The sequence below is a fragment of the Erpetoichthys calabaricus genome, chromosome 12 (assembly GCF_900747795.2).
Source record: "Erpetoichthys calabaricus chromosome 12, fErpCal1.3, whole genome shotgun sequence".
NCBI classification, from domain to species: Eukaryota; Metazoa; Chordata; class Cladistia; order Polypteriformes; family Polypteridae; genus Erpetoichthys; species Erpetoichthys calabaricus.
Window position 1 is genome coordinate 966,069 of NC_041405.2, and position 25,223 is coordinate 991,291.

General features: G+C 49.4%; 2 protein-coding genes across 3 annotated transcripts; one reads left to right on the forward strand and one right to left on the reverse strand.

Moving 5' to 3' along the window:
• Nucleotides 1-1,045: 1,045 nt before the first annotated feature.
• On the reverse strand, nucleotides 1,046-7,651 carry LOC114662164 (uncharacterized). The gene is made up of 6 exons (XM_051934828.1): nucleotides 7,516-7,651; nucleotides 4,654-4,925; nucleotides 4,418-4,559; nucleotides 1,431-1,476; nucleotides 1,263-1,349; nucleotides 1,046-1,186 (listed from the first exon to the last, which is right to left on the reverse strand). Exons 1-6 carry the CDS (start codon nucleotides 7,649-7,651, stop codon nucleotides 1,090-1,092), a joined length of 780 nt encoding a protein of 259 aa, XP_051790788.1. The 3' UTR covers nucleotides 1,046-1,089.
• On the forward strand, nucleotides 7,287-24,711 carry spns1 (SPNS lysolipid transporter 1, lysophospholipid). Of its 2 annotated transcripts, none has more exons than XM_028814752.2 (13): nucleotides 7,287-7,448; nucleotides 17,727-17,950; nucleotides 18,033-18,098; nucleotides 18,182-18,318; nucleotides 18,400-18,551; nucleotides 18,644-18,710; nucleotides 18,797-18,939; nucleotides 20,780-20,932; nucleotides 21,855-22,044; nucleotides 22,130-22,195; nucleotides 22,277-22,375; nucleotides 22,466-22,640; nucleotides 24,332-24,711. In XM_028814752.2, exons 2-13 carry the CDS (start codon nucleotides 17,734-17,736, stop codon nucleotides 24,400-24,402), a joined length of 1,536 nt encoding a protein of 511 aa, XP_028670585.1. In that variant the 5' UTR covers nucleotides 7,287-7,448; nucleotides 17,727-17,733; the 3' UTR covers nucleotides 24,403-24,711. The 2 variants fall into 2 exon arrangements, with proteins under 2 accessions (XP_028670585.1, XP_051790712.1); XM_051934752.1 differs by having other exon boundaries at nucleotides 7,290-7,456.
• The last annotated feature ends 512 nt before the right edge of the window (nucleotides 24,712-25,223 follow it).

Genomic DNA, 25,223 nt, shown 5'->3' on the forward strand with positions numbered 1-25,223 from the left:
ATCCAAATCTGGCTTTAGATTGCCTTTCTTCAGGAGTTTGATAACCCAACCCTCTTTCCATGTTTGTGGTATCATTCCAGTTTGCCATACTTCTGAATAATGGACAATAGGGTATCACCAGACTGTTTGCCACCTGCTTTAAAGGTTTCTAGAGGTAGACAATTTGGGCCTGTAAGTTTACCGATCATTAGAGAGCTAATCGTCCTATTTAGATGATGCTAAATGGCTGTCCACTAAGGCTAGCAGAGGGTCTTGCTTTATGATGATTGAATTATTCCTTGAAATTGAACATCTTAAATTGTTTTTCCATCTATAGCCAATTATTGGTGAAGTGTTTTTATAAGGATGTCATGTTGGTCTTCTAAAGCAGCGTTTCTCAACCTTTCTGGTGTCGTGACCCACTTTTTCCCCCTGTGTTAGTGTAGGTCACCCACCTTGGTGAATGAAGTGTGATCATTGGACTGATGACCCACTACCATTATAAACAATAACAACTTGTGACCCACTGGCGGAGGCATGCAACCCAAGGGTTGAGAAACCGTTGTAAAGAATCGTTGTGTTTCAAGTCCTTAACAGCTAAACATTTTTGTTTTTGTCAGCGGCCCTTTGTGCTTTTTCTGCTGGGTTTTCAAGTGCTTGATGTAACTTTTGGGTTCTTCTGGGAGTTATTTTTAATGTTTACTCCTTGTCATATCCGGTTAATTCCTGGTGTGGTTCTTTTGAGACATGAGTCCCAGTGCTTTCACGGTTTCTTTTTGATACCAAACACTTGTGTGCTGATTTCTGTAAGGAGGATTTTCATTCAGTTCTCTAATTTCTACATCCACAGTATCAGCCGAAGTGTGTGATTTCCCTCCATCAACCTCCTTAAACAACCCTCCCCCCCGCCATGTACGGTCTGGGCACCAACAGAATGACCACTATTGTCACATACTTGGACAAAAGGACTCGGCTTTAAAGCTTTATTCATGGACACCTGTAGTGAGAAGTCAAGCAAAATGACCCCTTTTATTGGCTAACTAAAAAGATTACAATATGGCAGCTTTCGAGGCAACTCAGACCCTTGGAAGTTTTTTGTAGATGGTGGCTTCAGGAATACTCTGGATCTGAGTCGAGCTGTTCTAGAACAGAATACGCTTCGGGAATTCCATTGGCAGCCGCGTGTAGCAGGAAACGCTCAACTTCCCTGTGCGGGTAGACAAAGAGACACGTGGTCAGGAAGAAGTGCAGTGAAGACGATGAGAAGGGGGCTTGCAGCTCACCTTGACTGTTGAGTGGCTGTCAGATTCCTGAGGATGCCGAGTGCCAGGTTGTACGCCGAATGGGGGTGCCCTTGTTCAGCTGCCCGCCTGCAGGGAGAGTGAGACAGATTGATGTGGGACATGTGGGGGTCCGCTCTAAACCGCAAAAGGCAATGCAATGGGCCTTACCTGAACCATTCCATGGCTCTCTGACTGTCCTGCTCTACTCCGACCCCTGTGGGGGACACAAGTAAGGGTCAGTGATGGCACTTGTGGAGCCTGCGTTTGTGAAAGGTCTGTGACATGCTGGGCTTGTTCACTGTCAATATAGCGACGCCAACAAAGATGTGGAGGAAGAAGAAGGGCATTAGAAATGAGGAGAGTGGCAGATACACGGTGTGATATAAGTGCACACCCAACTGAACTGTGTGTCGGTGTCACGGAGTGACCGATTTCAAACAGTTAAGTAGAAATGACAGGCACTCCATAAAAGGCCCCGTTTAACTGTCATGGTGTTGTCATGTGTACAAAGCAGAGTGACGTTCATCCTCCCTCCCAAAATACTAACCTGATCTCGGAGATGAAAATGAAAGGTGCTATATACAGTAACAGTAGTCCTAGGATTGTCCCCTGTACAGAGTACAGTGAAGCTGTCTGCATGGAACGTGGTGCCACTCTAGCCAGGGTGGGCAAAGTCAGTCCTGGTGGGCCACAGTGGCTGCAGGTTTTTGTTTCGCTTAATTAGAAAATAATTCTTGCCAATAATTGAATTGCTTACTTGGTGCTTTCACTCTGCCATGTCAGTCGTTCTCATATCCTTCATTAATTTTTTTTCCCTTTCTAAGGATTTCGGCTAAGTGATTTGTGGCCTTAAATGGACGAGTCCTTCTTGGTCACTTTTTTCTCTTCATTGTCCTTCCAAGTACTTAATTAAACTAATTAATGCACAATAAATACAGACAGTTTTAAATGGGGGACTGCTGGTTTCTTTTGTCATTGCATGTTATCTATACTAATAAAAGGCAAAGCCCTCACTGACTCACTCGTCACTAATTCTCCAACTTCCCGTGTAGGTAGAAGGCTGACATTGTCCGGCTCATTCCTTACAGCTTACTTACAAAAGCTAAGCAGGTTTCATTTCAAAATTCTACGCGTAATGGTTGACAACGTCCACCATGTTAAACTTTCTTATTTATGGCCCCATCTTCATGAAATTTGGTAGGCGGCTTCCCTGCGCTAACCAAAACCGATGTACGTACTTATTTCGGTGGTATGACGCTACTGTCGGGCGCCATATTGAACTTTCCAATGGTCTTTGTTACTTATGAGCCCATCTTCAAGAAATTTGGTATGTGGGTTCCCAACGCTAACTGAATCCTACTTACGTACATATTTACGTCCATAGCCTGCAGCTCGGTCGCCTGTGAGGCAGCGTTGGGTCCCCCGTCCCAATGCCTCCCACGTAGTTGGCTGCCTGCCTATATTAGGCCATCCGTCGCTCCGGTCTCTTCATTCCCTTCCTTGCTTTGCCACGGTATTCACATCTCCCTGCTGATAACTGCAGCCTTTTTATTTAATCGACGGCTTCTCCGCTGTTTTATTGTTCGTTTATTACGATTATAGTTATTGTGTAGGTATTGTAGACTTAGTTCACATTGTTCAGGTACTCATTTCCTTTATCGTTCCAACCGTACCCCCATGAACATGTCTATGGAGGTGATCACCATCGATCAAAGAGCTGTCACCGAGTGGTTTCCATGCCCGGAGATGGCGCCTGCCTTTTCCATTTTCTCTGTTACATATTGCACAGCCACGTCAGGCTCACTCTTGATATCCGGAGGAACATTGTGTCTTATGTATTGAATGACTGGCACAGGCTCAAGGTGTGGACTGATGACGGTACAGGAGATCATTACACTACACAGGAGCACTAGAAGAGTGAAACGCTTAAGCCCTTCACCTGTGGTTCTGCATGGGAGTTGATGGCTGACGCTGAATTATTCAGTTGTTGCTTTCAAGTGTACCGAAATGGCCAAATATTTTACACCTTTGGACAACTGCCAATACCTCTTAAACATCTTAGATTCACAGGTGATGATTTGAGTAGTGGACACTTTGATGTTTATGAATGTTTCAACTCTTAAAAGCTGGATGTGAAGTTAGCGAAGAAACCGTTTGTATGCTTACAACGCTTGACAGATGCTGAATGTCACTTCACCACAACAAGTCCTGCAAATACTAACAAACCATGAAACTCAAACTGATTATGACAGCAGCAATCCAAGCTGTGAGACAACAATAAAAAGGAGGCGCGTCAGACGTCGTGGTACAGTTTCTGATGCAGCAGGACGGAAACAACTTTGTGACACTGCTGCCAAATACTCACAGAAAAATCCACAAGTTCATAAAGACGCTCAGCGCACAGCTTGGTCATATTACAACCGGAGGGCCGAACTGACAACGTGGTAAACAAATAATTATTTAGTATATTTTCCCTCGGTTTAAAAAGGTTTACTTTTCTTCTTAATAGAAATTTTAAAGCAGTACTTTGCCGCTGCGGGGCGCGGGCATTTTGCTAGTTGCTAATAAGGAGCAATTAAAAAACAGAGTACAGCTGTGCTGTTTAAAGGGTTCAAAATCTTAACGCCTGAGCCCACTAAAATGAAGCAGAGGTGTCACTTGAGCAGTAAGCACTTCTTATTAAGTAATTGGGTGAAACAAAACCCTGCAGCCCCCGCGACATTGCCCACCCCGGCTGTTGAGCGATGGAGTGACGGGTAGAACATGGCACCGAATACAGAAGCGCCATGCGAGGCTTTAACTCCACTGGCCTTCCCAAGCAGAGTCGTGTGTCTCCGAGGTCACTTGCTGACTGTCACAGCCCTCTCGTCGAGGACAGTCCCTCCAGGGGTTGGCTTTGCATTTGCAGTTCTTTGCACTGGACCCTCCACTGCCCCTCTACTTCGTGTCCATCCGCTTCCTCCTGCAATTACAGCACTAGTGGGCTCATTGTGTGCGGTGGGTCAGAGTTTTCTGTTTTCTGTTCATTGTGTGAAGAGAACGCCACTCGCTGCTGTGCTTCGCCTAACAAGTTTAAAGGCACTATATTCAAGCCCCAGACTGTATGTATGAGAGCTAACCCCCCCCACCCCCCTTGTACCTGCTCAAGTACTCACCCGTGAGGTAGCGCTGGCCCAGGAGGTGCTGGGCCTGTGGATGTCCCAGTGCAGCGTAGAGGCGTGTGACGTGCAGGTGGAAGCTGTGGTGGTGGACGCACACGTAGAACAAGGCCAGCAGAGCGAGGGTGACGGCCAGCACCTGGGGGGGAGAGACCAGCACTAGGTGACCCCTGATGGGAACTCCGCACCCCGTGACTCACCTTCTACAGGTCAGAACGACTGGAGAGCCTCACCTCATTGGCACTCCAGCTCGGCGCCGACGGCCCACTCCTGGATCTCGCAGGTGGACGGCGGTCCGTGGACGTCTTGTTCTGGAAGTCGGTGCTCCTGCTGCTCCTCCTCATCTCCTCCAGCTTTTCTCTTTCTGGACTGAGGGGGCACAGAAGCTGTAGCCATGGCTGACTCCTCCCAGCACAGACCCCCGTCCAGCTGCCTGCTGCTGATAAGGTGCTGCCTTTGTCTGCCGTGTGTACAGAGGAGGGGAGAGAGCTGTAAATCAGCAGGCCTGAACAAAGAGGGCACAAGGTGGGCAGACTAAACACACCCCAGCACACACACACACGCACATATTCAGAGATCGGCTTGGCCAGGTCACCTGTTTGGCCCCTGAATCCTGAAGACCACCTCTCTGAATGCGGCTGACTTACCCAGCACTGGCCTTGCTCCTTCTCTCCATGTTGTTCCCACACATCTTCTCTCTAGCATTGCAGAAGGGGTGAAAGGCGCTATATACAAGCATTGGGCTGTAGTCCACTTCCTCCAGCAATTCCAAGTGGGACTCTGACCTTGTCCAACTACCAGTCGGTGCTCACCTTAAATGTTTAAACATGGCGTTTATTGTGTTCACTGCATAGGTGAGGCACTTTAAAACACTGTCTGACCTCCAACACGTCACCTGCCCGTGGCCATGTTGTATAAATAACGACCTACCATAGTGGCACTCGCTGTTCCCTCGTGTGGCTAATGGAAGGCAAGGGTGGGCAGTGTGTCCCCCCCCCCAAGAGTTATGTATCCACCCAATGAGATAATTGACTAATTCTAGTAACTCCAAAGGGCCATGTCAAGGTGACATCTTAAGAATGCCACTGCCTGTGCCAGGTCACTATCAATGTGGAGCCCACGTCCGTGTAGATGATTAAATGAAAGATGACCCTGAGCAAGTTGCTTCATGGGCTTGGGCTCCTGTCCTACAAGTTCATTTTTAACAATCCCTCTATACGTGTAAACACCGCGGCTTGGACTTTAGGAGGTGCCAACTGTGGACATAAAACATCAACGGCTTACAAAGCTACACTGACGCGCCTGTACCCGAGTGAAATGGATGCACCACATGTTGAAGTGCATTCACAGTATGCCAGTGTTTCTCAACCGCTGGGTGGGTTGTGATTTGCTATTTTGTGTAATGGTAGTGGGTCTCAGACTCGATGGTGGGTCACAGAGTGGGTCACCACAACAGTCAGGTCCAGGACCTCCGCTTGTGCTACTGCTGCCTTTTCTGTTCCTAACTGTCATTGATTTCATGATGAAGAAGTCAATGGAATACCCAGAATACAAAAACGAATGGGACACAGCAAGGCTTCATCACCTTGGCTATGCCCATGATGTTGCCATGCCCAGTCACAAAGCTCACTTCATGCCAGCCATGATGGTTAACCTGCCCCAGAATGCAGAGAAAGTCAGATTATCAAAAGAACGGCAACCAGCAAAACTCCATTAGAACAACTGGAGAACATGAGATGGGATGTGCTCAACACACAGAGAGGGCCTCTGTGGCCAGTAGTCGCTAGTCAGGGGGTGGATTTGGGGTGGTCCACACCTACTTGGGGGGTCCACATCTGCTCCCATAACCGAGAAACTGGAGAAGAAAGGGCAGCGCAGACTCTTTAGTCTTGGATCCTTTAAATTGTAAGTGACAGCTTTCACATCTTCCATAACTCTGTGATGGTCCGGGCTGATGATGTCACTTCAAGAGAGGACCACTGAATCAAGAAGCTCATTGAAGTGCAGACTCGGTTACAGGGCAAAACTCTGGACCCCCCCAAATGAGGAAGAAGAGGAGGAGAGAATGAGAACGAAACTGAGTGCCATTATGAACAATGCTGCACATCCTCTCTGTGACACAACGGCCCTGGGGATCAATCAGCAGACGTGTGACAAGAAACGTGACCTTTGGTCTAATTTATATCAATGGCAATATGGCTGTATAGCGCCTCACGGGGACTGGGACTGCCGAGGCAGGCGTTTTCTTTCTCTTATGCCTTCGTCCTTTTAAGTCATTCTGGTGTGTGTGTGTGTGTGTTTATTGATTGATTGCTAAATGTAAACCTTGGAGATAGATAGATAGATAGATAGATAGATAGATAGATAGATAGATAGATAGATAGATAGATAGATAGATAGGCACTATATAACTGATAGATAGATAGATAGATAGATAGATAGATAGATAGATAGATAGATAGATAGATAAAGATCTATCTATCTCAATGTGTCACTGTGGACTGTAATTACTGTTAAAAACGATTTATATGCTAAACGGCGCCTCATAAGATTTCACCTCACCATTGGCTTCCCATTTGAACCTTCGCAGGTCCCCTCGCATTTCGTTCTAATAATAATAATACTGTATAGTTTTTATTTGTATATTGCCTTTCCTATGCTCAGAGTAAGAATGCGGGCAGGACGGTGTTTATCATTTGCGCTCGTCATCGTAATGTTTGAATTCAGAAAATGAAAGTCGTTCCGTGCGCCGGGAGTGTAAGCAGACAGCGGGCATCACACGATAAAGCAGAGCGGAGGGCAACTGGAGGCTTCACGGCGCCCAACCTCAAAATGGCGACACAAATCTCTCGCGAGAGTTGGTCACGTGAGGCGGAAGTCGTGACCCTCAGTTATGGCGACGCAGACAGGGAAGTAAACAGAAACCGGCGAAGAGTACAAAGCGAAGTGGGCGAGATTCAAAATAAAGGATACACTGCGACTGAGAAGAGAAGCTAAGATTCCTGCACGCGGAAGGAGAGCCGCCGAGGTGCGGAGGTACTGGGGTCCGGGGACGCTGATACGCGCCGTGTTGTGTCCACAGAGCAGCCCTTTACCTTTAAGGCTCGCTGTTGATGTTCGATAGGTGACTTGTGACGTCGTTTGATGGGAAGGTGACTGCGTGCTAGTCACGCTGTCTTTGAGTCTTGAAAAGCCCGTGCGGGGAGACGTCTGTTGGCGGGCGATGCCCATTGGCAAATCTCGGGCGTGTTCGTGTGATCATTTTCATTTTTTGACATTGGTTTAGTCCTGTAACAGTTGTCTACTGGTTGTGCCACTCTGTTTAGTTCAGATTATTTTCCTTAGATTATGCCATTCTGCTTTACTGTGTCGCCTGTCAACTTTGGCCTTTGTGACACTTCTCTTTTAATTGTCCTGTCATCATGACTGCTTGAACTGCCCGAAGCTGCAGAGACGGCAGCGGAAGAGTTAATCGATTTTACAGTGGCACCCAAGCTCTGTGCGCCACCTGATTGGTCGCAAAGGTCGTGGCTCCGCCCTTTTCCTCTTTGTTCCAGGCCCGCCTTCTTTCCACCTCGTGCGCGGTCTTGTGGTCTCGACGTGAAAATCACAGGCAGCTCAGACTGTCCGTTACGCGGGGGTTCTCGGAAACGGCGGACATTCCGCGTGTCACAGTTTTGATTTCGGTAAATGTCAGCTTTGACTCGTAAACACGGACAACTGTTGCAGTTGTCGCGAATTTTTTACTCACAACCGAACAGGTTAAACTTTAACCCAAGCGCAAAGAATTCATTTTATTTACGATTTTACTAAAGAACCTTTGTAATCGGGTACAATAAAAATATAAAGCCTCAGACTGACGAATTTAGGCATAAAAAACTGCCAGCCTTTAACTTGGTTCAATTTTTACATTGTGGCTGGCGTAGCTCTTTTCTAAATGTATACTTTATAGTCTCCTCATCAAATACGCAGAACTCCTCACCTTTTCGTCATCTTGTTATGTTGCGGCCTTGTCCTAAAATCATTTCATTTTTTCCCTCATCAAACGTCACTCAGTACTGCAGAATGTTAAAGTGAAAACAAGATTTTAGGGGAAATAAAAAAGTTGTTTTAAAAATCAAAAAACGGAAAGCTTTCATTCCTACAAGTATTCAGACCCCCACTTTAGTACTTTGTAAAAGCCCCTTGTCAGCCATTCCAGCTCACTGTACCCCCCACACCCAGATTTGGGCAGTTCACCCCCTTCCTCCTGGCAGATCCTCTGCAGCTCCATTAGACTGGATGGGGTGGCGTCTGCCATCTTCAGGCCTCTGCACCATTCCTGGTGAACTCGCCGGTCACCTCAGGTGGCATTCTGTCAACTACAAGAGATGCAGCCATTGGTGTTTTGGGGGGCTTTGGGTGAACTTTGGCACCCAACCCCTGACTTTTCTCTGCCATGACCTCCTCCCAAAACACTCCTCCTTCGCTGTGCAAATTTAAATCAATACAAGTACAACTTGGGTGAAATTTAAAGGGGGCCACTTTTCAATTTTATGTCTTTGTGTGACTCACAAGCGACCCTAAAGGGGACTTGTGCCCAGAACCCCCCCAGCCCACCTGTTGTAAGACATTTTCACGTTTGCCCAGGGCAGCGCGGCTCTCCACGCATGTTCATGGGCTCAGGCTTTGTATTTGAGAGTTGGTAAAAGTTCAAAGTAGCCATATCAGGTCCCTAATTATAAAAAAGGGGGCGCCCCCAACTGCAGACACAAGTGCACATACACAGTCACGGGTTCAAATAAAGTGAAAGAGCATTACAGAAAAGTACTTTCACAGGTTCCTTCTGCCAGCCCACGAGGAATCACAACCTAATAACAAGTCTCCTTCACGCTCCTCCTGACAAGCCTTGTCCTCCGTCTCACGACTCCAGCTCACCTGGGTGAGGCAGACCCGGGTCAGGCAGGAGGAAGTCTTACAAAGTAAGGACAGCCATTCTTTACAGCACCCCCTGACTGCACCCCGTGTAACCCCATGGGACTGCAACTCCCAGTATGCCCTGTGGGTATTGATCTGGGAACAACGTCCCAGGAATGCTGCCATTCAGCGCATCAGAAGCACATCCAGTCCTGGAAGGCTACTAACTCATGTCCATCCACTACTCTGGCCTCCCAGTGGGAAAAGGGTTGTCTGCTGAATCCTCCCAGGATGCCGGTCCATGTTGGCATGGCTTGTGCAGCTTTTGGCTGAGACAGGACACATCCTGCCCCTGACTATCCTATACGCTGGCATCCTGGCCAGGCAAGGGAACAGGCTCCATACCCGCTGGAATGCCCCTCCATCCTGGTTGTCCATAAAATGTGCGCTTACCCGCCTTAAGATGTATTGAAGTGTAAGTAGCCAACGCAGACCTCGGCGTATTCAGCGTTATCATTCAGAGTGCACCATCTCTTCTAATGTATTTTGCATGTGATAATAAAATGCACAACTTTTCCATTCCAACAGGTGGCGCCTCCCAAACATTACCACTGCTTTTACAAATCGTCTATTAAAAAGGCGTATAGCAGGGACCGGGCAGCTGTACGGACACACAGACACACTCGCACACAGACGCCTGTCCTTTTTATGAAGGTGTGTGCTGTCGTTGAGTCGTATTTTAATTTTGTCGTCTGTGAAGTTTGACTCCTCTTTGCTTTCTGTGTGTTGAGAGCCCTGACGTTTACACCCACGCTACAGCAGAACAGGCCGGTCACGTCCACACATGAAGGACACGCACACAAAGTGTTTGTCACACGCTGACTTCACAAACCGCACACAGTTGACGTGTTTTTGGTCTCCGTAATCCCAGATCAGCACCAGCACTTGAAACACTTCACTGGTCTGTGAAACCCACTTTGTCAGCAGAAGGACAGTCAGAAGAGGACATTGAAGTTATTGATATATAAATGTAAAGAATTATTATTATTATTATTGAGCCCATAAAGGCAGGACACCGAGGGTACAGGGAAGGGCTGACGCTAAGGCCGAGTTGGACAAGGCCCTGGTGGTGCAGAGAGACTTGGTAAGAGTTACTGCCCGCTGCCAAGCCCACCCAGACCACCTCCTCTAGACGGAAGGCCGGGATCAAAGACGACTGACGGAGGAGATGGACATTCATCTTAGGAAATGTCAGACGGTGAGAGCAGGAGCCGGTCAGTGTGGCTTCAGTGATTGTCCTTAACCTGACAGTTCGATTTGTCAGCCGTGTTTGTTACTTTGCCACTTTGGGGTCTCATTTGATCAGAGACACGACAAAGTAAAGGAGCGAAATGTGCGTCCGCAGCCCCGTGACGCTTCGAGACCTGTGGGTAGAGTTGGGGTCCGTCAGTCGGGGTCTTTGTGCTCTTCTCATGGAGGCAGTGAGTGCACTTGGGCCCATTTATCCAATTGTCGTTTCTTTCTTTCTTTTCTTGTCACTCAATTGCTGGAATGTCACGCTGAACGACACTCCACAAAATGACAGTCAGCGTATTGGCTGATCACGCGCGGCAGTGAGGTCGGTCAAAGCCATCAGGAAGCGCAGTTTGCTGATGGAGAGGAAACTCCGAGACGCGGAGGAGAAGTGGAGCGACCAGAATGAAAGGCCGAGTCTCCACATGAAACAAGAAGTCGGGTGCATTTAACGCAGAAAGGGCTTCATCAGCACGCACGGCGGTGACGAGACATCTGAGCGCACCACCTAACAATAATGAGCTGCATTTATAGAGCGCCTTTCACACACCCAAAGTCACTTTATATGTAGAAAAAAAATCACACAGAAGACAAAAGGTCATAGAAAAGAAAAGTTTTGAGTTGAGATTTAAAGGTGGAGGAAGAGGAGCAAAGTCGGAGAGACTGAGGAAAAGGAGCCATCATACTGAAGGAGTGAGAGTCTGGTGTGTGAGACATTAAGGAGACGACTGTGTGAGGACCTGAGAGAGCGATGAGGAGTGTCAGGAGCTGAGTGAGGAAGAAGGAGGTGAGGTTCTGTAGGGCAGAATCCTTGATGGCACCAGTGGAGTCCCGGGGATGGACGAGGGGAGATGTGAGCAGAACGCTTTGTGTGGCCGCTGAGTCCTGAGTGTACTGTGGCCTCTGTGTAGGGTTTGAAGAGGGAGTTACAGTAATCGATACGAGACGTTAGGAAACAACAAAGCAGAGTTTGAGCTTCATGAAAGGACAGCGACTAGCTGAGCCCCCCAACATCTCGTCAGGTCCTCCTTAAACGCTGTCCCGGTAGTTTATTTCAGATTCCCACAACTCTGTGAGTAAAGAAGTCCTTCCTGGCTTCAGTCTGAAGTGCCCTTCCCTTGAATGTCCTTCGGTGTCCTCGAGTGTCTGATTGACAGCCAAGTGGAACGAAGACCTGGGGTAGCCCCTCACGGAGTCCCCTAAGCAGGTTTAATCGTCTGAGCCTGGCACAGTGGGTCATGTCCTCAGGCCCTGTCAGGCTCCTGGCTGCTCTGCTCAGGTCTTATGGTGCGGTGACCAGAACTGCACACTGGACTCCAGAGGTGGTCCCACCCATCATGTCCCTTGATTTATATTCAGCTGTTTTTACGACATAACAAAATATTTCATTTGCCCTTTTAAGAGCTTCTGCTCATCGGTGTTCCTCAACCAAAGGTGTCGCCAGTGTGGCTGCTGCCGGTGGGCCGCCAGTTGCTATTGTTGATAAGGTTAGTGGGTCTCGTTGGGTCGCTTGCTCCAAGAATGGCGCTTGATTCATCCCCCGCTCGTAGGACCACACTTCAGTCACCTCAAAGGTGCCCCCCCCACCCACTGCCCCATTCAGACTCTTAAATGTGAAAAAGCGGGTCACGACACCATGACACCAGTGATGAGAGGGTGGTGTCACCATAAAGCCTTAAAGGTCACTCCCTATAGCGCCATGTCGCCCATCTTGTATTTGTATTTGACGCACCTGTTGCCCACATGTAGAACTTGGCACTATGCTCACTAAATGAACGTTAAAGAGTGTGTGCCTGGTGCTGAAGCCCCTCCTAATCTTCATGGATTGTTACTAATACATAATAATCATTCTTTACACAAAGTGCTCTCCACACGCTGCCCCTCAGTGTCTGCCGTTCGTCCACATTAGTGTCATGTCAGAATTTCACAAGGTCACTAAGTGTACCAAAATCAAAAAGAGTAGCAGAGCCCTGTGGGTCCCCACTGCTGACCCCGTTCTCCTCCTATCTGTGCCCCCATTGTGTTGGCCCCCCTGATGCCCACAGCTTCCAGTATCTGTGCCTTGTATGAGGCCTGAGCAGAGTCACTTGACGGAAGCCCAGATGTGGTCACAAATCACATTAATGAATCGTAACGGAGGGCTTTAGGGGTTGGCAGTGGCAGAAGGAGCGTTACAACATCCCTGCTGCCCCTCTGAGCCCACAAATTAGACCCCCCTACACCTCGGGCGGCTGCTCCACTTACTTAACGTTTACTCTCTTCCTTCCTCTCGACTCCCAGGTCCTCCAGCCTTGTGTCCTAAACCCCTCCTTTAAGTTTCAGGTCGTAGTGAGTACTTCTGGCCCCCTCTTAAACATTTCCAGGCGAGGGGCCGCTCTGTTTCCAGGTAAGTGACAGCAGGTCACAGCCCTCCAATGGAATCTGCTCTCCCTGCTGCCCAAGAGGACTGTATTCACAACGCATAATAAGACCCCAAAAATGAAATGGGGGGGGGGGCTCCTGGAGTGACAGACTGGGCTGAATGTCACAGGAGTACCACGTCTGACCTGACATCAGTCAGTCCTCTTGTAAGTCCGTCCACTTGTGCAGCATACGTTGCATACAGTCATGTGACTAATGGACGCACTGTAGCTTGGACATCTAAGGTAGGGATTGCTGTGCTGGAGTGGAGCGACACGTCACCTGTTGATTAGCATGTCACCGAATACTCTACATGTGACACTATTGACTCTATGAAGGTGTCACCTCAGTGTCACAAAATCATCCAAAAGAATTTCAGTAGGAAATCTAAAATAAGTTAGAAAAGAAACGTTAGGCTTTCTTCAGGTCAGCTAGCAGGAAAGGGGAGAGGATGACTATGGTGGGGACAAAAGCAGAAGAGTGCATGTGAACGGTGGCGAGCGGAGAAGGAAGCTGTAGCAAAATTTGTATTAATGTTATCACGGAGAACAGGGACTTTCGTACATGCGTGTCCAGCCAACATGTCACCAAAGGCTGAGCTCTGGCACCTGTGATTAAGAATCATGTCAGCTTCCTTTGGTTTTATAATCTTTGAACCTTCCAGAAGAGCAGCAGCAACAGTTAAGCCTCTTTGTGGTGGAAAGAAATGAACTGGAGAAGAGCCCGTCACAAACCTTTTTATTTGTTCAGTTGTTCTGCTAATGAAGCCAGCAAGTTGATTCAGGGAGGGCGTCAGAACCGCCACTTTCAAGCCCACTGTGCTGCCGCGCTGGTCACATGGCTTACAAGAAAACCCCAAGAAGATAAGCATCACCATCGAGTCGTTTCACACTTCGCCCTGCACAGTTTAATGTCACCGCTGGTCGCCTTAGCCGGCTGCAGGGTGCACACGCTCTGAGCTCCTCCGCGCCCCCCCCATTGACTTCACTTCAGGCACACACACCTGATGAACTGTCAGCAGCTACAGTGGGGGGCTTCAGATGGTTTTCTTTTGTTTTTGGTCTTCATTTTATCTGTGCGCGTTGAGACGGCCCTCCACTAACCCTAACCTTTCCAAAGTGCCTCATTCGCTACCTGATGATGTACATCGTCCTGTCCGTGTACAGACCCTCTGATGTGTGTGGCACGACTTGCAGGCTGGTGTCTGTCCGCCATCATGTAGCGCCTTACACAGAGAGCACCTGTCCGGTTTAACTGGTAGACGTTGTGGGGGGACACCCCTTCGACACTGGATCTAGGGGAGCAACCATGAGATGCATGCTACGTCCCCCAGAATACTTGGTGGCAGCCCCCCTGGGTTGCATCTGTGCTGGTAATATGGAACACCGGAGATCATCCTGGTTGGGCTCCGTGGCCACCGCCAGGGGGAGTGTAAGGCTTCCTGAGCCCATGTGGACGGCAACACAGCCACACCCGGAAGTGCACCCTAATTGAGGTTAATTACCACCTGAAGCACTTCTGGGTAGGCTATAAAGGGAGCCTGCAGCCACTACTCAGGGCGCCAGAGTCAGGAGGAGGAGGACGAAGCTGCCCTGGGAGGAGTGGAGGAAAGAAGAGTGTGATTTGGGGTGTTTTATTTGTGTTTCAGGACTGTGTAGGGCCAGTGGGACACGGACAAGAATTACACCTGACATACTTGGGGGGGTCTTACCAGAAGTTGTTGTGGTGGTGTGTCTGCTGCTGACTGAGTGCTGTGAGCCACCCAGTTGAATTTCTTTACCGCGATGCAGTGCGTTCGAGTTTGCTCTGCTTAAATGTGCAGACTGAGGCGACATGGGCGAGTCGTAAAAAGCTAACACGTCCAGCGAGACGGAGGTGCGGACATCCTTAGTTACCAGCCCCACTGAACTCCTGCACAGATGACCAGAGTTGTCTTTTCACATTTTTTTGGCTTCACAGGCTCAATTTCACTTTGGCTCCATAGCGCCCTATAAAGACCACAACTGACATAAATGCCATTGCATTGCACAATTTCTAGTCATGGGATGTGGCAGACTTGCCAACTGCAGTTGCTGATCTCGTTGCCACATCATGTCGATTTAACACTAGAATTACCAAAGCCTACGAAAAAACGTGTAGATCCGTCCTACCTTAAATCGCTTCGCACTTCTCTGTCAGCGTCTTTTGTCCTGTAAATGTGTCAATAAGCAGCAAGCAGCCTGCTATCACATCACCCACCGCCGCACAGTTGTCTCAGCTCAAGTCTGTTTACCTGTGTGTCAGTTGCTTGGAGTTATATAGAGTGAGAAGTCAAGCAAGATCACACCTTTTATAAATTATCGTTATTTGGAACACATGCATTTCGTGTGTGTTCCATGTCTACAACGATCTATGTACACACATCGTTAAAAACAAATGTTTTTCATGTTTTAGTAATGGGGGGTGCGATCGTGAACGCAGCTGAGAGAATAAAACTGAATTAAAAAAAAAAAAACAAAGCTAACCTTTACAAGTTTCATAAATTACACCGGCTGTTACAGACTGGAATCAAATGTAAGTTTTTATTCTAAAATAGTAAGAATACGAGCAGCTCACTTCTCAAAACAGACTCGTCCGGGATCGAACCCGCGAAGTTTTGATTACCAGTCAACAGTTGATACCGTTGCGCCACTGAAGCAGTCGTAGCAAATGCGTGTCAATGTCGCAGGTAAACGCGGGTTCTTTTTCTGCAGTTATATTCTTGAATAGAAGCGCATTTGTTCTGTTATATTTGTACCTTTTGTGAAAGTGTTTCTTTGATATTTGGACTTCAGGCTTCACACATTATAAACTTCATGTCTACATTTTGTCAATTATTACTAAAACATGAAAAACGTTTCTGTTTTAACGATGTGTTTACATAGATCATTGTAGACATGGAACACACATGAAATGCAAGTGTTCCAAATAACAATATAGTATTTATAAAAGGAGTCATTTTGCTTGACTTCTCACTCTATACAACTCCAAGCAACTGACACGCAGGTAAACAGACTTGAGCTGAGACAACTGTGTGGCGGTGGGTGATGTGATACCAGGCTGCTTGCTGCTTATTGACACATTTACGGGACAAAAGACACTGATGGAGAAATGCAAAGCGATTTAAGGTGGGACGGATCTACAAGTATTTTCGTAGGCTCTAGTAATTCTAGTGTTAAACAAATGGGCATGTGAGTGCGTGGTGACCACCAGCACAGTCCTGCTTGCTCCTTTTCCTGACCACCCATAGTGTGCTGGAGCCGGTGCCGTATGGAGGGTTACCAGGTACGTCGACTTCAGCCACATTCTCGGCCCTTTTCTGTTCTGGTATGTAAAACATGAGACTTCAGACAGATGAGCTCCTCTTCTGAGTGTGAGGTCCAAAGCACTCGTGTTCCTCATCCCTCATCACTGCCTTATATATATTGTAGTAGGACAGAGAGCCCCCACAATGGTCAAACCTGTTTGAGGGGAGAGTTGCGGGTTAGTTTGATGGGGTCACTGGCTGTGACAGACTACACATTAGGTGGTCATGGGAGTAGCCCACTCATTAAGAGTTTATCAATGAAGAGCCTGCCAGGAGGAGAGGAGAGAGAGGAAGAAGAATTTTGTGTTGTGCTTGTGGGAAACAGGGGGAAGGCATTTCCCACGAGGGAAAAAGAGAGTAAGAAAAAGTATGTGCCTTGAACATGTGACCCACGCCTGTCTATGTTGCCCTCTGGTGGTCCACAACCTACATCGGTCCATCTCCGTAGAGCAGCTCTTACGGTTAGCATCCTTCTGACATCTTTCGGTCATTATGTAGCACCTTACACAGGGGTCATCCTTCCAAAGAGCTTTACTTTAGGGGGTGGTCCACTCAGCAGTCTGCTTCATAATCTGTCTCAAGATGATTGGTCACCATTTGGCACCATACATTGGGTCTTCATTTGAATGTGACGTGTCTCTACAATAGCATTCTCTCTCACTAGTGATCATTTTTATGAAGCCCACCTTGGTGTTCAGGTCCACTTCAAGCTGCACACTGTAACTTGCAGGTCCATGTCAGTCACCTCTTATAGTGACCACCAACCATGACATGCATGGTTAGACCTATATTGGTGCCTTTGGTGGTCCGTACCATTTTAAACGGTGCCGTGTCATCACTGACTGATATAAACCTACAAGTTCTCACAGCTTGCTTTGCACTCCTTGCAGAGTCACTGCCATCGGTTTTGGTGTTGTGCCTTTCACGTTCACACCGATTCCAAAGCCCCGTCTTGTACTTTAATCACCAGTATGGTGGGCATGCAGTGGCTCATCCTGGAGGATGACGTTTGGTGGAGGAGCGCACTCTTGAAGTGGCCTGAGTGGCTGCCTCAGTGGTGGGGTTTGTAATTCCTCGTAGTGAAGGACAGAAATTCTCAAAATTTAATTGGTTAACAAATCAGAATTCCCCGGAAGAAGAGTTGATGGGTGAACCCCAAACCCCCGCCAATAAGAGCAGATGTGTGTCATTAGTCATCCACTTTCGGCCCGTGTGATGCCACATGGCAAAGCAGAGTTGGCACAATGCTGAGGTAGGGTGCATGGGACTCTGCAATGAAGAACAGGTGAGTCTACAGAGAACAAAGCTGCCAGTGCCAGCCAGCGTGCTGCCCATTTGAATGCCAGGATTTTTGTTAATCTCCTCATTGCTAACTTGTCTTCTGCCCTGCAGGTCCGTCATGAGCTTCAGCCGCTCTCTGCCCGACTCCCTGGCTGACACGGCCCCTTTCCTCTCCCAGCCAGATGAGACGGAGGTCGTCGGGGAGCGGCCCACCGAGCCGCAGGACCTGGACGATGCGCCGCCCAGCGGTGTGTCCAAGCAGAGGGCTTGGCTGTGCGTGGCAGTGCTCTGCTATGTCAATCTGCTGAACTACATGGACCGGTTCACAGTGGCAGGTCAGTGTGCCCATCCTGTCCTTGTGACATTTGGCCCCCAGGTGTCCTGACAGTAAGTAATAACCTGCCACGTTTGTTTTAGGGGTGCTTCCTGACATCGAGAACTTCTTCAACATTGGAGACAGTAACTCTGGTCTTCTGCAGACAGGTGAGCAGGGCGAGGGGCTTCGGGGTGTGGACGAACATCAGGGCTGGCAAGCCTGGCTTACTTACCGTTGTTTTTCTCGACAGTGTTTATCTGCAGCTACATGGTGCTTGCGCCGGTGTTTGGCTACCTGGGTGACCGCTACAACAGGAAGTACATCATGTGCGCTGGCATACTCTTCTGGTCGGCTGTTACGCTGGGCAGCTCGTATATTCCCAAAGAGGCAGGTGTCACCATTTGTCCCATGCTGGTTCCCCTTGGCAGGGTGCCGACCCCCCTACTCATTCCTCTTGTTTGATTTCAGCACTTCTGGCTGCTGCTCTTGACCCGCGGCCTGGTGGGAGTCGGTGAGGCCAGCTATTCCACCATTGCTCCTACAATCATCGCCGACCTCTATGTAGCTGACCAACGCTCACGCATGCTGTCCATCTTCTATTTCGCCATTCCTGTGGGCAGGTAATGTCTTTCTGTTTATTACTCACAGTCTGACTCCTTCGGTCACTTCTGCGCATAGAGTAACACATCTGCCTGTCTGCCTGCCTTTACAGTGGCTTGGGCTATATCGTGGGATCCAGCGTCCTAAAGCAGACGAACGACTGGCACTGGGCACTGCGGGTGAGTCCATCAGCTCACATGTAGCCAGCTCCTCTCAGGCCACACACCTGACTGAACGCCTCGTCCTGTGTGCTTCTTCTCCACAGGTCACCCCAGCCCTTGGCCTGCTGGCAGTGGTGCTTCTGCTGCTCGTCCTGAAGGAGCCAAAGCGAGGAGCAGTAGAGGAGCGCAGCGAGCGCTCAGTGGTGCACACCAGTTGGATGGAAGACCTCCGGGCTCTGAGCAAGAAGTATGTGAGCTTGTCATGCAGGGGTCTCACATTCATTTGCTTGGGGGGGGTTCTGTGGGTTTTCCCAGTCACTGGGACACAACTCCTTTCATTGACTCGCTGATTATGACTGCCAACCCTGCATTGCTTCTTTCTCCCCAACCCACTGCCAGGCCACAAGTAATGAGCTCCTCCTGGTTAAAAGTGTTTTGATGATGTCAGTTAGTAGACATCCATGTTAGTAATGGAGGTGGGAACCTGAGAAGTGTGTGAAGGATTGCCAAGCGAGCCCTTGGGTGCTCCAATGTGTGAAGTGGAGTTGAAGGAGGAGATAAGAGCAATGGAGAGCTAAGATCTCAAAGTCACTGCAGTTCACACCAAGGTGATGGTTGGAGGTGTGGAGGACACGTGGCAAAGGTGTGTGGAAAAACTTAATTCAGTGTCTGAAGGGTGGGCTGCAGGCCTTTGTAAGTAGGAAGTGTGCGAGGGGGGAGAAGAATGCTGATGTAGTTGGTGGAAATGGAGACACCAGCAATGGTGCTGAGAAAAGTAGGGAAGGCCTGCTACTGAGGTGATGTGTTGAGTGATGGAGGCACAGCAGTGATACTAATGGTGAGAGGGCACGGAGGAGCTGACCGCCATTGTGACCTGTAAACTACTGTATCCTCTCTGGCATTGAAGGGTGAAGGTTATGAAAGCCATAAGGAAGTGAGATGCTGCCAATGGAGGCAAAATATGAAGAAGAGTCAGAGGGAACTGAGATGAGAATGATCAGCTGGAGGTGTGGAGTGTCACAGAATGAGAGTCCTGAGGGGGTTTGGGCATGTGGAGCGAATGGCAAAAGGCCATGGGGTGATGAGGAGGAAGGCTGAGGAAGATGTGGGTGGGTGGTGGGCTCCAGGAGAAGGACTCGGCCTAGAGGATGTCCAGGACCACAGAGAGTGAGGGACAAGTGGTCAATGTGGGCTCACCCAGCAAAGGGCCTTGATCTTGGTGATAATGATGATGACAGTCGAGCTTTTGTCATCCTGTTCATACACAAATGTGCAGAGGTCACCTACCTCGAGGTCAACCATGGTACACAAAGTCAAGAAGAGGTTTAATGTATGCTGTTTATTACACGCTGACATGGCTGAAAATGGTGGTACCCTTGCAATGAACAGTATGAACGTTCTTTGGTCTTCCATACCTTGGCTTGACGGTTTGTTTTTTCTCCAAAGGTGTTCAGAATGGTCCGAGCAAATGTGTTGGAACCCTTTAGAAGTTCTGAAAAGTCAAAGTACTGAAGTGATACTGATGAACATTGTGCTCCATAGAGGGTGGTGAGGATGAGGATGGGGCGATGATGGACTTTCGGCTCACTTCAGTTCTGTTTATTTATCACATTCTTCACTAACTGCAGACGTGCTATAACAATTTCACACGTAAGATGGAATTTGTGACCTTACAAATGTCTAATTAGTTGTCACACACACGTATTCGTGTTATTAGACACCACAGGAAGTGGAGCCGCTGCACCTAAGGAGGTGTAATCTGAGAGTCCAGCCGTGAAATTCACTGCTTCTGACCGCCTCGATGTGCTGTAGGCTGGCAGTGGGGAGTGGAGAGCAGGGGACTTCCACAAGTCAACCATAATCTCGGGTGCCCAGAATTAGCAGTATGTCGGACGTGTCCGGGTGAGCCCTCTGCCAAGTCAGGCGTATCTTTGGCAACAGTAAATGGCTTCTGACTGTAAAACTGGTTGTGGTTGTGGCCCTCCCCTAATGTGACCTCTCTGGGTGCTCATCTAGACTTTTGTGGGGTCTTAAACCGCCTGTGACCCTTAGTGTCTGACTCGGACTCTCATGGTCTCTTCTCACAGCACCAGCTTTATCCTGTCATCTTTGGGCTTCACCTCCGTGGCCTTCGTCACCGGCTCTCTGGCACTCTGGGCCCCGGCCTTCCTTCTGCGGGCGCGAGTGGTGCTGGGCAATTTGAAGCCGTGCTTGACAGAGCCTTGCATTTCAGATGATAGGTAAGTAAGTGGCCTTCTCATCGTGTCCATTGATTGTCTGAGGTTGGCGTCACGCTACGTGACTTTGAGGCAGAGGAGTCGGGGTCCTCGTGCACTCGCCTCATTCTGACAGCCATTGGAAGTGTTCCACTGCTTGTATGAATGCCTTTCCAGGTGCCGTCTCTGCCCAGCATGTTCCTTTATCAACCCCGCCGTGGTGCTCAACACGAGAAGTCAGACAGGTGGACCTCTCTTCTGCTGGCAGGGTCCTAAACACCCACGTTCCATGCATTGTGTACTTCTGGCTGAGCTCTCTTTTGTCAATGATTGTTGCACCCACAGAAGACCACCCGATGGCTTGACTATAACTGGACTGAGCTGCTGGCGATGTCTTTACTACACAATTGGCTGTCACGGGTGCGGGCAAAGGCGCAACTTACTAAGATTATGTAAATGAACCAAAAATCACTGGAAAAAGCGAGTGATGTGATGCTGGCATTAATCTCCATTTTAGATGTATTATGAAAACTGGAGAAATTACTGAAGGGACCGTACATATGAGGGGGACCCCCAAAACTTCCTGGCAGTGTAAAAAGCTTTTTTATACAACTGCAGGAATTCCCCTTGAGATGCATCCATTTGCAAACTCACAATTATCGTTGTTTTGATGTTCGATATGAGCGGACTTGAGCTGGGCACAATGCCACTCGGCGGACTGATTCACAGAACTGTAGGCTCCCGACGCCTGGCGACATTTTCCATAACTACACTCGGCTCCCGTGCTATCGACTGATGCTGGGACTTTTTGGGCCCCCCAAACCCTCATGCACTTTACATTCTCATTTGTCACAATGGTGTATCCTGCTAGTCGCCACCCCTGTCCCTTTGCACGTTCCTTTCTGCGTATCCTAATGCCGTGTCCGCTTGTCTTCACTGACTGCAGCCTCATTTTCGGGGTGATCACCTGCGTTACCGGGATCCTCGGAGTCGGCCTGGGTGTGGAGGTGAGCCGCCGCCTTCGGGTCAAAAACCCTCGTGCTGACCCCCTGGTGTGTGCCACGGGGATGCTGATGTCTTCCCCTTTCCTGTTCCTGGCCATCATCTGCGCAGAGTCCAGCACTGTCGCCACTTATGTGAGTTCTGAATCGGCTGCCTCTAAACTTTGGTGCCAGCCCTGCCCCATTGTCTCCACTAACCTGTCTGACCTCCCTTTTTAAGGTCTTCATTTTTCTGGGAGAGACCTTCCTCTCTTTGAACTGGGCGATCGTGGCGGACATTTTGCTGGTGAGTATGCCCACCAAGTCCTTGTACAGCCTGACTGTGTGCCCCCCTCTAACCATAATGCTTCTTTTTTCCCCCCAATAGTACGTGGTAGTGCCAACACGGAGGTCCACAGCTGAAGCGTTACAGATAATCGTCTCCCACCTACTGGGCGATGCGGGCAGCCCTTATCTCATTGGCACGGTAAGTCTCACTGCCCGACATGCCACTTTTCTGCTTGGAGGCCGAGCTGTGACTCGTGCCCATGGGCATCTGTTTTTTCTCCCCCTGCAGATCTCCGACTCCATCCGAAGTCGCTCCCCTGATTCCTTCCTCTGGCAGTTCAAGTCCCTGCAGTACTCCCTGCTGCTGTGCTCGTTTGTGGCTGTGATTGGGGGAGGCTTCTTCCTGGCCACCGCGCTCTTCGTGGAGAGAGACCGGACCCTCGCTCAGAACCAGATGCAGATGGGTAACTAGTGGGTTGGGGATCGCTTGTAGTATGGAGTTGGCGGCTGTCAGCGTTTCGTAGTGACCACAGCGAATAAGCAAGAGTGCCAACTCTGCACAAACTCCACAAAGCTGCTTAGTCAGCCATTCGCAGTGACAGGGACGTCACACTTTAGTGATTCACCAAGTGTCTCTCAGACTGCCACTTGGCTTGTCTTCCCTAACATCAGGTCTTCTGAGCCTAACATGTGCACCTCTGCTGGTGAGGAGAGCGGCAGGGCGACAGCCAATCAGAGAGCAAAGGGACGGTGATTGAAACAAGCAGTTGTTCAATCAGAAAGCACCCAGTGGGACGCTCCGCCCAGCACACCACAGACTAGCAAAGCAGACAAACCTGCAGCGGTGACGACCAATCGGTGACAGGCTGCTTAGGGAAACGACCAATCAGAGAGCATTTCCCACCACTGCCTTTGTTGCCAGTCAAACTAGGACTGCGCGGCTTCAAGGGGACCAAACACAAAAGGCAAATTGTGTACGAGAAATAAAAAAATACCATCTTTGATGTGGCACATGTACCAGCAGACTGCTGCTGGCATCGCACTGTCCCACTGAGATGAGGCTTCAGCCCCCCATTGAAGTGCGCTCCCAAGACCGTTGGGCATATCCACTGGTGCAGTACCTCCTGCGTATTGACATCCGTACGGCTCATTGGGCACAGGAGTGCCCCCTTCAGACGGGTCTAATGACGTATGAAGGTTGATGTGTTTGCATTTAAGGCACCTGTGTATTTTGAAAAGCTTGCCCCCTTTAGGATCCAGCTGGTTGTCATGCCCATATGAGACTAGCAAGGCCACCCCGATGATCTGCTCGGCTACAGTAGACCACTAAGATCTTCTGAGATCAAACCGCCCCACTGGGGACACTGGTGCAGTGCTTCCTAGAGACTGACGTGTCGGCGTGCACCCCACAGACACCACCGCCCTGTGAAAGCTCAAACGCCATTCTGCCTGGCATTCTGTTAGAAAGACTGCTCACCCCTAAAGGTAGGAAGTCTCCTGACGGGAGATTGGCTGAACGTAATGTGCCCCTTCAGGCTGCTCTGCTGTCATTGACCCCTTAAATCTTGAGATATTGGACCCTGTATAGGATGCCATGCTGCTGTTGGTGCAGTGTCTTCCACAGAGTGACTCGTGCCAACGAGCTCATTGGACACGGACAAGCCAGTGAGCCCTGTGATCTACCCTGCTATCATAAACTGGTAAGGTCTTGTGAGATCGGGCACCACCAAGGGGTCACAATGACTGACATCCATATGTGCCAGCAAGCTCATTGGACAGACCTGTGCCTATCAAAGCTGATATATTTACACAAAAAGTCAGGGCCACTGAAGGCCAACCATACTACAAAACTAGTGGAACACCCAAGTCCCATGAGAGGGGATTGCCCCCTGAGGCTCCAGCAGGCTGTGATGCCCATAATAGAGTAGTGCCCCCTAGAGGTCATCTTGAGCGATCTGAAGGCTGCCCTGCTCTTAGAGACATGTTGAGTTCACTTGAGTGTCCTGTGTCCGCTGTGGGCATCATGCAGTATTGTCACCCAGGACAGAGGTGGCATGATAGGTGGCCCTGTGAGATGTAAAGCCTCGCCATTGTAGTGTCTCGTTGGCACTTTGACACGTGTGGCCCTGCTGACCACCCTTGCTGTTCTTTTCAGGTGATGAGCCCATCGTTGTCCCAAAGAGAGGCCGGTCGAAGAAGGTTCCAGTGTCCAGCGTCTTGATATGATGGACAGGACTGCTTTGGACAGAAGGAAAGGGAATGAGCGGCCCAAGTGGCACTTGATGACGGACACATTGTTTACTTTTTTTGATACGTGACAAAAAGGACTTTAGAGGCGGAAAGGGGACCCCCTGGGGTTCCCGTGACCCTCACTGATGAGTGCCATTATGAATGTTCACAAGCACAAATCACAGTTTGGTGAGTGGGCCTGGGCAGCTGTGCAGCTGCATCTCCTGGGGGAGCCGTGCTGCTGGGGGCTTCAAACTTTTGTCTTCTTCTTCTTTTTCGGTTTGATAATAAATTTATTGTGTCACACATCTGGCCCCCAAGACTCAATTCAGTGCAAACGGGCCCTGCCACAAAATGTGCCCCCAAGGCCCATAGACTGGGAGGTCACTCTTTGGTGGGTTGATTTGATCCTGGGGAGGTGAGGTGACTGAAGGTGACACAATGTGACAAAGCCTGGGGCGGACCACTTGAAGATCTCAGTGAGGTGACACCGTGTGACCCCAGATGGGCTCGGGCGCCACACTATGGCCTCCTGTGTCGAGTGAAGGGTTAAAGGCAGGTGTTTGAGTCTGAGGCTGCAACAGGAAATGACAACATGTGACAGGAAGTGGTGAGAGCAGCACACATCCTGAGAGTCACAGAGGTGGAGGTGCGGCCCGCCGCTGGTGCACGTTGACCCCCCGCCGCCTCGTCACCTTTAAATGTCAGAGCAGTCCAGCAGGCCTCATCTGTATAACACTGGGCATCTTTGGGGTTAGCGTGGCACAAGGGCCAGGGAGACTCCTAACAGTGGGGGAGTCCACCCCACCTGTGATGCC